This window comes from Odocoileus virginianus, unplaced genomic scaffold, assembly GCF_023699985.2.
Source record: "Odocoileus virginianus isolate 20LAN1187 ecotype Illinois unplaced genomic scaffold, Ovbor_1.2 Unplaced_Scaffold_4, whole genome shotgun sequence".
NCBI lineage: Eukaryota > Metazoa > Chordata > Mammalia > Artiodactyla > Cervidae > Odocoileus > Odocoileus virginianus.
Genome location: NW_027224266.1, coordinates 1,870,154 through 1,883,313, shown reverse-complemented (window position 1 = coordinate 1,883,313; position 13,160 = coordinate 1,870,154). Strand labels below are relative to the sequence as shown.

At 33.5% G+C, this 13,160-nt stretch overlaps 1 protein-coding gene across 5 annotated transcripts in view; it reads right to left on the bottom strand.

Moving 5' to 3' along the window:
• CNKSR2 (connector enhancer of kinase suppressor of Ras 2) overlaps positions 1-13,160 on the bottom strand; it is a 270,849-nt gene that overhangs the window by 196,863 nt on the left and 60,826 nt on the right. For all 5 annotated transcript variants that reach the window (XM_070462393.1, XM_070462394.1, XM_070462395.1 and 2 more), the window contains exon 3: positions 7,522-7,724. In XM_070462393.1, the coding sequence (XP_070318494.1) occupies positions 7,522-7,724 (203 nt within the window). The remainder of the gene's footprint in view (positions 1-7,521; positions 7,725-13,160) is intronic.

Genomic DNA, 13,160 nt, shown 5'->3' with positions numbered 1-13,160 from the left:
GTGTTTCTCAGGTTGACACTGCTGAGCCTGAGGGGTGGTCTGTGACGGCAGCCTTGCTAACATCACTGCTCATTTCTGGAACAAGAGGCGCCAAGTCGGAGCAGTGAGCAAACAAGAGGAAATCAGACCAAACAACAAGCATCTGGTAGTGTTTGGGGTAGTTTTCTCTGCCTCTATAATTTTTCCCTGGTATAGAAATAATTTTTGTCCTATAATTCCTTATCATGAAAGAAGAATTAGTTCAACCACTTTCTTAGATAAAGGAAAAGATTTCAAAGAATACATTTCTTTTCTTAGCATCCCAACCTTTATGCCTTAAACAGTTAAAAGGTTTTCAATGATTAAAGATATCTCATTGATCCCTTCAAAAAAGAATGGTCCTAAAATGTAGAAACAATTAAAAATAGGTATTAATGCTAAAAATGAGAGAAAAGAATAAACTTTCACTATAAATAGTAAAATAAACTTTTTCTATAAATAATACTTTTGAACATTTTTTGAAGGTTATGGCACAACATGGAACATTAATTGATCTGTAAATCTCAAAGTATAGATTCATTTTGGCAAAGCCATATAAAACTGCAAGAAAGATGAGGTGTGAAAAATAGCAGGATGTAGGTTAAAAATAGACAAGTAAACCATGAATTGAAAATAAACAATAAAGATATTAACCAACTGTGATTCCTATCTGAGGCTTTTCCTCTGAGAAAGTCTGTTGTTTCATTCATCAATAATTAAAATAAGAACAAAAAAGGATTTTTTTTAGCCTTAGATTTAAGAAATGTTAGGAGCTGTTTGTTTAAAATAAGTGTTTATTTCAATCATTTTAAATATTATTTAAATAGAAGCTTCACTGAAATTGCGGGTTTTGTGATTTGCAAACATTTCCCCTAGCATTCTAATGCTTTTGCCTTAAAGATTCAGAAGGCTTTCAGAGATATTAAAATATATCTCATTGATGTCTTCAAAGTAGAATGGGAAATAAACTTCCTAGAAATAAAATTCTACATAGCAATTTGAAGTGTCAAGGCCAGAAACAGAAAAGTGGTATTCTTGTTTAGCATCTGAAGAGAAACACCCAAGTACAAATATATGTTTATATATGCTGCATTCCAAAGAATTACTTCTTCAAAATTCTGAATAATCAGTCCACATTCAAAAGGAAATGTAGTATAACAAAGGAACAAGATGAATGTGAAACAAGGAGGGCTTTTGTATTACAACAAACATAGATTTAAATGATAATTTTCACACTAGTGAATAACTTTAGGCAAGTTACTTCATGTTTCATATGTAAAATGGTGATAATGATACCAGTTCCGTGAGAACTCAATGAGTCAATACATGCAAAGCATCTAGTTCAGTACGGAACTAAATTAAAGATTTTTTCCTATTTTTTCTTTTCCTTTCTTCTCCTTCAAGTGACATAAAGTAAAAATTGCAATAAAGTCATCATATTGCTGTGCATGAAAGTTCCCCTAAGATGTAAAACAGGTGTAATGCCAAAAGTCAAATTTTAAAAATTAAGCCAGCTGCTTAGCATCAAAATAACCATACTCAACTAACAGAATTTACTTTTCAACCAGAGCATTATATATATCAGAGGACTAAACCAAGTTTAAAGTCCAATGCTTGGCAATATTTGATTGCAGTGACCATTTCAAACCCTCCAAATTAATCTACGATGACAAGTCAATATAATTTCTATGGAACTTTTATTATTAAGTACTTAAGCTCTAAATTCTTCAAAACAAAAATAAAAAAGACAAGATACATTCTTACCTTATATAAAGAAAGCACAAAAACAGATCAGTTTGGGTCTAGAACTTAATATGAACTAAATTTAATCAGAGAAGAGATAGAGTTAAATCATGATTTTACAAATCACTAACAAATTTTGTTAGTGTTTTGTTCTTTCAAATTATGTAAAGGGAAATAAAATGAATATATTTCTCATATCACTTTGGTGAACAAGGTCAATGATTTACAGAATATTAGTGCTTAAAAGAGAACTTCAAATTCTCCAGATTTTACATCCTTATTCTAAAAAGAAAAACAGAGGTTAAGGTTCAATATTACCCAGGGCCAGAAGCAGAACTGAAACTTATCTCTTTCTTATTAGCCCCTTGGTCTTTTATACTATTTCATGATGAGTTCTGGCAGGGATTCACAACAGCAGTCATGGAGAACACTGCTCTTTGGCTTTTCTAGCGTTGATTAATGCGTCTAGCTTCCGGTGTAGTTTGTAGGATACATTGAAACAAGAGGACGTGTGGAGTGTTGTCTTGTGCTCTAGCTGCTACCTAGAAGACATTTTTTCTTTGAAAGGAATAAAAATATAACCTAAATACACATCTGTTAACAATGTCTAATAAAAGTCAAGAAAACTTTCCTGGGCTACTTGTCAGGAAAACAAACAATGTAAACATTTTACCTGGCACAGTTACAGATAAAATCCTATTACATTTATATTTGACTTTGGGACCTTTTGAAATTTATATTGGGCTTCCCTGGTGGCTCAGATGATAAAGAATCTACCTACAATGCGGGAGACCTGGGTTCAATCTCTGGATTGGGAAGATCCCTGGAGAAGGGAAATGGCTACCCACTCCAGTGTTCCTGCCTGGAGAATTCCATAGACAGAAGAGTCTGGTAGGCTATTATCCATGGGGTCGCAAAGAGTTGGACGTGACTGAGCAACTTTCACTTTACACTTTACTTTTATGGCAGTGGAAGAAGCAAAGTCAAGTTCCCAAATACAAAAGTTGTTAAGTTGCTTAGAAGAAGTTGTTTAGTTGCTATATCATGTCTGACTCTTTTGTGACCCCATGGACTACAGCCCAGCAGGCTCCTCTATCCACAGGATTTCCCAGGCAAGAATACTGGAGTGGGTTGCCATTTCCTTCTAGCACTCATCATTTGCCTTTCCTCCTTGCCAACACCTCTAAAAGACATGAGTCTACAATAAGGTGAAGTCTGATATTATGCAAAAGTATCCTGAACTACTAACCATTTCGCAGAAAAATTTCTTCAGAGTTATTACTTACATTTAACTCACAATCAATCCATGAATTCCAGCTTTCATTAATTCTAAATAAAAAGACTAAATTGTTGCTTGTGAGATTATATATATCCTGATTCCCTAATTTACCACATACTTTCAGGTGTGTGAATACCTAATACTAGGCAGTCTTACCCTGCCTAAACTGTCAGCAGCATTTGACCTTATTGACCACTTCACTTTTTCCCTAAAACTCTTTATTCCCATCTTAAATGTTCTCACCACATATACAAAAAAGGTAATTATGTGAGCTTATAAATTATATTAATTAATCTTATTGTGGTAAGCATTTTGCAACATCTATATGTATCAAATCATCACACTGTATAGCCTAAACTTACACAATATTATACATCTCTTGTATTTCAATAAAGTTAGGAAAAATACAAAAATATCAACATTCCCTCCCCCTAGATATACCAAAAAAACTCTTTCCTCCTTTTGCTCCCATGACACCATTCTCAACAAATTCTAGCCTATGGAGTCTCTGGTTATGCCTTCTTATTTTTTCCCCATAAGCTGAACTTCTAATCATCCTTCAATTGGTGGTGGTCTGCAGCAGTCATTCCTTATCTCAGTTCACTTCGTTCACTCAAAAAATTGAGTACCTACTATAGGCCAAGAACTCTTCTAGATAACTGTGACTGCAGTGAACAAAGCAGATGAAAATCCCTGTTCTCCTGAAGTATACATCATGTATAGAGTTCGCAAATAAAAACAAGACTAACACATAAGCAAATTATATAGCGTGTTAGAAGGGTTTCGGTGTTATGGAAAACAGAACAGAAAAAGAGGAATTCATTCTAAAAATATTACACCACCATATTAATATATTCAGGACTTTAACTACTATCCACATTTTCATGATTCCCAAATCTCTATCCACCATCTATCTTTTCTGAGCAGCAATATTCTAAAGAACTTTTCACAATCATGACCAACACTCAACCCTTGTCCTCCACCATAACTCGTTCTTCCTATTTTGATAATGGTTTTACCATCCACTGGATGAGCCAAGTCAGATACCTTTATTCACCCTAGATGTCTCCCTTTTCCTTAGTCTCTATATCTATCTCTAATATTCTTCTATCCCCACTCCTGCTTCTCTAATTAAATATCTCAGTCAATAGCAGTGCAGAGAATCAACTCTATGGTCAGATGCCTGGAATGAATCCTGGCTCCACCACTTACTTCCTAGTTGGTTTTGAACTTAACTTCTGCCTCTGAATGTCATATTTTTCCTATCTGCAAAATGAAGACAACCCTCCTAGGTTTGCTTTAAGTGAATGTGGCTGGTAGCATCAGAATCACCAACAGTAGCAGTAGCATGATTAGAGTTGGCACTCCATATTGGCAAGTTCCATATCCATGGGTGCAGCCAAATTTGATTCAAAATATTTGGGAAAAAAGATTGCAGAGAGCTCAAAAGAGTAAAATTTGAATTTGTTGCATAAGGCCAATTATGTACATAGCATATATTATGTATTATAAGTAATCTACCAATGATTTTATACATAAAGGAAGATGTGCATAGGTTATATACAAATGCCATGTCATTTTCTACAAGGGACTGAGAATCCTCGAATTTTGGTATCTGAGGGGTCCTGAAACTAACCCCTGGGAGGTAACAAGGGAAAAATACTCCTAAAACAACCTCTTAACTGGTTTCCCTTCTTTTAGCCTTATTCTTCACCTAATATTTTCCAACACTATAGCCCAAGTCATTGTCCAAATTCACAGGTCTGAAAACAACAGTGATCCTAAGCAACTCCCCATATGCCTTCAGCATAAAGACCAAATGCTTTAAAATGTCAAAGAATTATTTTTGTGCTTCTTCTTTCATTTTTAAAACTTAATCTGTTAAAGCATAATCATTATGGGCAAGCCACCCTGGAGCTGAACTTTCCTCAGAAAAATCTTCAAAATATAAACTTCAGTTTCTTTTTTCAGTTTGTAGTCTAGTCAGAAGATTTTTAAGGTTATCACAAAGTTGTCTCTTTGTTTCTTCAAAGTATATATTTCATTTTTATGGCCAAAATGTTAAATGGCCTTTGATTTAATTATCACTGTAGTATGATATAATTCAAAATAAGGATTATGAGAACCTTTGCAGCAATGGAAGCCTAACAGATGAATTAAAATATTTCATTCAGGCTTTTTCTCACATTTTCTTTTCCTATGAAACAACAAAACACCACTGATTGACTGTATAAATTACTATGTATGTGTGTGTATGCTCAGGTATGTTTGCAGATAAACTAACACTTATTAAGGATCTGGTCTTAGATAATACAAATAATGCAACTGTAATAAATTATATAATACAATGAAATCTCAGAAATTATTACATAATGTTCTAGAAGCCATTATGTGACTCTATAAATATTACCTGCCATTAAGAGGTAAACACATTCTCTAATCATTCTATTTATTCATTTCATAAGTACTAGTGTAAAAAAGAAAATAATGAAATTTACCAAATAAAATATAAAAGCTGAGCAAATTTATAATATAGGATAGTTGATATAAGAAGATGTAACTAAAAATCAAATATATTTTCTATAAGTTTCCCAATTACTGAGAAGCTTCTTGAAACAAGTATATTATATTACTTACAGATAAGCTATAGTTTAAATATATTTACTTATTGACCATTATACAACTTGTAGAATTTATGTTTAAATGGCAATTCATACAATTGATAAATGTGGGTTAAACAATTTTAAGGATTTAATGGTGTCATAAGAGAAATATGTTGTCTACCAATTAACTATCAAAAAAGCTAACGATATACAGCCTACTGTTCAGATCTGGATTTAGTATTATCATGTCATATGTTTGGAGAAGGGAATGGCAACCCACTACAGTATTCTTGCCTAGAGAACTCCATGCACAGAGAAGTCTGGTGGGCTCCAGTCCATAGGGCTGCAAAGAATCGGACATGACTAAGCGACTAACACTTTCAACTTTGTTATACGTTATTAGTAATATATACATAAATTTAGAGAATACAGAAATAAGTAAAATTATCTTAACTTTTACCTTAGACATAAAAATACTTTATTTTTAATATAAAGTATTATATTTTTAAAAAAGGAAAAAATATAATACAGTTGAACTTCAAACAACAAGAGGGTTAGGAGTCCCAACGCTGCACAGTTGAAAATTCATGTGTAACTTTATACTCAGCCCATGTTCGCAGACTCATTCAACGGATGATTATGATGTGCAGTAATGTAATGTTTATTGATTGAAACAAACAAACAACTATATAGAAGTAGACCCATGCACTCCAAACCCATGCTGTTCAAGGGTCACTGTGTATATATGTATATATACATATGTGCATGCGTGGTCAGTCACTAAGTCGTGTCTGACTCTTCATGACCCCATGGACTGTAGCCTGCTAGGCTCCTCTGTCCATGGAATTTTCCAGGCAAGAACACTCTTTAAGGGATCTTCCCAAACCCAGGATCAAACCCACGTTCCTGTCTTGTGTCTCCTGCATTGGCAGGTGGATTCTTTACCACTGAGCCACCAGGGAAGCTCATATATATCTGTACATGTATGAAAATCCTACTGACAAGAAAAAATTCAAGAAAAAATTCTAGTAAACTTCTATGTATCAGAGTTTCTCAGACAAAATATTTTTTTGATTATTTAACCATTATAACATAGTACACATCTTGGTGGACCATAGTCCATGGGGTCACTAAGAGTTTGACACAATTGAGCAACTAACATTCTTATGTCCCTCACAAAAAATTTTCAAAAATGAAAACTTTAGTTTTAATACTTGTAATGTTTCACCATTAAAATGTTTAATCACATGTACAATTTTAACCTAACCTTTTTCATTTTATATTATGAAAACTTTTATGTTATTTTATGTGTTCAAAACAAATGGAATTAACTAAACTAGCAAAAAAAGGACCAAAACTGTATCTGTAATACCCAAAATTGACTGTGCAATGTGAATAATAATATAGAATGAATAAATCAAATGTAGAGACATACAATGCATGCTATGAAAATTTCAATGTCTAATTACCCATTTAAAAACAATAAATAGAATCCTGATGTTTGCTTCTTTAAATATGACCAATGAATGAAAAGCACATAGAAAATCAGGAGACAAAGCAAGACAGTATTACAAATCTTGTTGTGACAGCCAAAAATGATTTGCTTATAAAGCAGAAAATGTATTTTAAAACTGTCAGGAACTAATGACTGATTAGCTATTCAGTTGCATACAAAAATTTGCAAATATAAAATTTTGAAAATAATTAGAATCACAATGCCTATATTGTGGTAAATCATAATTAGACATTTTTTACTTAATATTCCTCTACTTATCAATTTATCAATCAACAATCCTTTCACAAGAAAAAAATGAAATAATGTTATATTCAAACTGATGTCTGAAGAGGATAATTTATGAAACATGTAAAAGATTTTACCTGTCCAACCAAGCAAGCAGACTCTTGGCTGCTCCAATCAGATCCACAACTGAAGTCAGAAAGTCATTTGGCAATTTTCGACTGGTTCTCCCATCATAATGGCCACTCCTTCTCCTCCCTGTTATAAAGTTCTGTAGATTTTTGGCAGATGCATTCAACTTGTGAGAAAGAGTTTTTAGATTTTCTGTTTCCAAGCCATAATTCTGAATTATAAAAAGAGAGAAAACAAATATACTTAAAATCAATATTTTATTCAGTCAACATTTACTGAGTACTTTACTGTATGTACAGGCAATGGAACAAGTATTAAGAGTTAAACATGAATAAGATAGGATTCCTGGCCTAGCAGAATTCATAGTCAAATGAGGATTTGGGGAAACATCAGATAAACAAATTACAAAAAAATGTGTAAGTACTAACATGAACATGGAGAGATGGGCATTGTATCTTGGAACTAAGGCACCCAAGACAGAAAAATTATAAGGACTCATAAGCAGCTTCTTTTTTAAGCAAACCTAAGTTCATTTACTTGTGAAATTCATTATTATTAACAATTATTTTTGCTTATCTATTCTATTAGCATATGTATAGTCATGAAAGTAGGCACTAGGAAAAATTCTGTTTCCCCAAAATGAGCAAAGTAAGTACAACCCAACAGTAAAATACGTCATATACAAGATAACTTTCCTTCTGTGTCCTCTTCATAATGACTCACATAAGAAGTTTCTTTTATGATATGGTATACATAGTAAACCTCTGCATCCTTGGGGAACCAATACACTTTCTCCTTTTTATAATACAAAATTTAAAACTAACCTTTTAATTTTGTCATGGTTGCATTAGCTCAGTCAAGTGTGAATCACATCTAAAGAAATCCTACTTTTTTGTAAGTATAATTGTTCTTCTTTTCCTTGGTCTCAGTTTTCAATTTCTAGTAATATACAGTGCATGTGTGCTAAGTCACTCAGTCGTGTCTGACTCTGTGTGACCCCGTGGACTGTAGCCCGCCAGGCTCCTCTGTCCATGGGATTCTCCAGGCAAGAGTACTGGAGTGGGTTGCCATGCCCTCCTCCAGGGGATCTTCCCCACCCAGGGATCAAACCAGCATCTCCTATGTCTCCTGCATTGGCAGGCGGGTTCTTTACCACTAGCGCCACCTGGGGAACCCACAGTAATATATAGTATCTCACCCTAAATGTTTCATCTATAAATTATTCCAAGAAGGATTTCTATGAATAAATACAAATAATTTTTTTTAACCATATTCAATAAGGACATACTGTAGGATCCTCTCAGATATACTTCAGTGAAAGATTTCCCAAGTTACAACTAAATTTTAAAACAGGTAATTGTGTGTTGTAAAACACTTCTAAGAAAGGCCTCTAACCTGATCAGAGGATGACCTTGATCAAACTACTTGGCAACATGTACATTATTTTCATGTGTAAAATTAAAAGTATTATTAACTTACAGAAAATCATGAAAGTCGAAGAATGTTAGATAGTCTCTGAGGCCCAAACAAATTCTAAGTTTGATTTAGCCTTTCCTTTTACAGTTAAGTAAAGTGAGGGAGACTTTTTGATTTGCTTTAAAGAGCTCAGAGCTTAGAGCAGACAGAAATCAGAATGGGACTATAAATTACCAGGCCACCTATGACAGAATACCTCTATACCCACTCCTTTGCACCACTAATCTGTTCCTGTTCAAGCAGGGTAGGAGAAACAAACGAAGCAAAATGGAAGAAAGTAATAGGGAAAATGAAAAAGGGAAGCAAATGTAACAGCAGATTTAGCTCTATTATCAAGTCAACAATTATTGTGTACCTAAGTTTATATGAAATTTAGGTTTATTTTTTTCTATGGTAATTTAAGGAAAGAAATAAAAAAGAAGGGAGTAGAGGAGAGGATTTGGACTCATAAACATTAATACCAACTTATGTATGTTACCACTAAAGATTTAATAATGATAAAAATCTGACTGTTCTTTGCTGAAAATTTACAGTTTTACTAAAAGAACAGTTTTAGAGCCATAGATTAAAAAAAAACATACACACAGTATACTATAGATTCACTGCTAAATTTGAACTGCAATAGTCTTGTCAAGTTAAAAGGTTTGGTTTACACAAATAAAACAACATTCTATTCAAATTCTATTGCATCTGAGCATGAATTATTTGTGAGACATTTAGGAGATTTTATCTAGCATGTTTGTATGCTATGAAGAAAATCCTCTTAGAAGAGATACTCTAATGACTAGATTAAAAATTACATCAACTAAACTTAAGGCGAGGGTGGGATGTTTCAAGAGAACAGCATTGAAACATGTATATTATCTAGGGTGAAACAGATCACCAGCCCAGGTTGGGTGCATGTGACAAGTGCTCGGGCCTGATGCACTGGGAAGACCCAGAGGGATCGGGTGGAGAGGGAGGTGGGAGGGGGGACCGGGATGGGGAATACATGTAAATCCATGGCTAATTCATTTCAACGTATGACAAAAACCACTGTAATGATGTAAAGTAATTAGCCTCTCAACTAATAAAAATAAATGGAAAAAAACAAAATGAAACTTTTGAAGTACTTGAAAGTATTTTCAGAAGTTTTTCTCTGTGTTAAAGCATTTTCCCTGAAGTACAACAGTGACTGCTTTTTTCATTTCTGTATATTAATCATTTTAATGAGAAAATATTTGCATTTGCTCAGAGAAGCTCAAATTTAAGTAGTTTACTAATGAGGAACCTAATCAATCTAGTAACATAACTTGAACTCTATAGCCATTAGTGCCCACAAAAGATCCATTTAAACTATCTTCTTACATATAATCACTTCAAATATTTTATTAGAAATGATAAAAATGATTTTAAAAGAATGCAGATTCTTTCATAAATAAAAATCTGAAGGCAAAGTAAAAATACTTTGAAGCTTTCAAACTTTTAGATAGTATTACATTAAAAAAAATACAGCTCAAGAACTAAGATAATCGAAAAATCTTCTGGACAAAATCTGGTAAGATACAGAGGTCTTCTAACTAGAAAGCCTACTAAAGAAATACCCTATATGAAGGAAATCAGGTAAAAAATGTGGGCGACAGAGTAACCCAGTAGCGAGAATAGACAAAAGATGCATAGTAGAAGATGGAGAAGGAAATTCTTAAAACTTATTCTGGTTAACAAATAAAACTAGTTGAACTATCACTAGTTAAACCAGTAATTCAAAAGCATTTAAGAAATTCTAGAGGACTATAAAAATAGTTTAGCAGCTTATCTGTATATAACACTGCCTATGTGATACTATTTTAACAAAAGAGGCGGGTTAGTTGATCCTGCAAGTTAATTTTTATCATCACAGAACTCAATTCTAAGTAGCTCAAAATCAATTATTGACAACACAGATACCATTTTGCCTTTTTCTTCATGAAAATGGATGGTTTGTTCTAACTCACTAAGTCACCAGTAAATCACACTCCCCAGTCTACCATGTAAAGAAGCAACAAGTAAATGAACCACCTCTTTGTTTTGGCCAAAGGTATGCAGGTGAGAATTACTGTCCTGACTTTTTAAAAATGCAGGTTTACTCACTGCAGGCTTGCTTTTACTGGATACTCATGGGACAACTAGGCATTACTATTGGTATAGAAAGGACTAAATCAATTAAACAAAAGCTTGGACGTGAAATGTACTTTGCTATTTTCTTTATCCTATGTTACCTATGTGGCCAACAACATTCATGCCAGGAATCAGGTGTGACTCCACAAGGATTCAACATAGCCAGTCTAGTCTTAAGGAATTGGTGCTAAGTTTCTACTGTTTTCTCAACTATATGCATGGAAAAGCACATGAAAGAAAGAAACAACATTTTAGAAAGTCAAATTGGCTATACCCTCACTAGTGGCAAATTCTCACTACACACTTAAATGAAAATGTTAGTACAATGCATTTTACAATGTCAATGCTATTTTCTTCAGAGCTCTTAATCTGAATGCATCATGTAACACGTGTTTAGGTTTTATAATACTTTATAAATACAAGTGACTCCTAAAAGGATTGCTTTAACAAATATTTTCAAAAATAAATTATTTTGAGATGAACGAACCAAGCAATTATGCTGCAAAGAAACAAATCCTTGAAAGTGACATCAAATTTTTCATGCAAAATACCTATTACATGAAAAGCACATGAAGAATGAAATGAAAACTGTTCTTTTCCTGTCGTATGATTCACTTGTACTTCTCAATAAAAGTTGTATTGTCAGAACATAAACTGAGGACTATACATTAAATTATATGTATGCTTTCTTATTTTAGTTAATACAAGGTGCTCTCTATTGAAGCACACCAAATGATAGCATAACAGCTCGAAAGAGTGAATATACCTCCGAATCATGAAAGCTTCTTTCTTTCTAAGTTAACATTGTACAAACAGTATACAGATGGAGCTTAATAAATCTATGTTGCAGAAATGAACAAGTTACTGAATATACTTTTGATTTCATTAGCTTCCATGACATTTATTTCCCATCAGGACTAATTTTAAAACAAGGCAGAAAAATATTCCATTTCTTAAATGAAACAATAAAATTTGGTAACTTCTCTGTGCCTTCCTTATATTTCAGAGTCAGGGACTGTATTGGCAAGAGAAAAAAATTATACAGTTCTCTGGAGAAAGGCAGAGAACTTCATTCAATAAGATAGCATTCATTTAATATCCTCTATGTGTTAAGCACTAGGCAGAATGCACAGTGAGGACCGAAAAACCAAAGCGAAGATTTATAATGTGATCCAAAGTGCAAGGCGCTGTTCTTCCCATCACTTCCCACTCTTCAGCAGCTAAATCAAAACTCTTCCTTTTCTCTGAACACCCCAAAGTCTTTCACAATTCTGTCTTTACACATAATTTTCTGCCTAGATAACTTTTCTCCAACTTTTTTATCTGGCAAACACCTACTTATCCTACAAGTCCCAATACAGATCCCACTTACATTTCCTGGATCCCTCTTACATTTCCTGGATCCCTCAGTAGTGTTTATCATCTCCTGCTTTCCCCCAGAATTTTTTGTTTTTAATCCATATTATCTTTTAATTACTCTTGTACTTTTTACTGGACTATAGGCATTTTAAGAGCACAGACTATGCCTTTTTCATCTTTGTATTCCCTGTGGGAGCACTGTATCAGCATGAATATATAATTGTTAAAAGAAGAAATAAATACAATAGTTGTAGGAAAAAGTAGAAGAGTCAGTAGAGACATCACAGATTTGAAGAGACAAAACATAGTTTCCCATTCCAAACAGCACAACTGCTGTTGCAATCAACTCAGCTTGCTGGGGAGGGCTCTCACCTTCTGATTTTATAATGGCATGGAGAAATAAATCAGGATTCATTGCTCAAATATTTGCTTTATATTTACTGGAAAACATCTACTGCATAAAGTGTAAGCTATGTCCACTTTAAAGCTGCTGATGTATAGCCATTAGCAAGCAGTGAAAATGAAGTTTAACATTTGACCTCTTTGAGGAAGAAACATAGAAAGAATGAATTTAATGTTTTCATTTTTTCCGCAAGAAAATGATGCAACACTAGAGTGCTGAAACCCAGAACTGCATGGCAGTGGTTTATATTTCTGATACCATCATTTTAAGTTA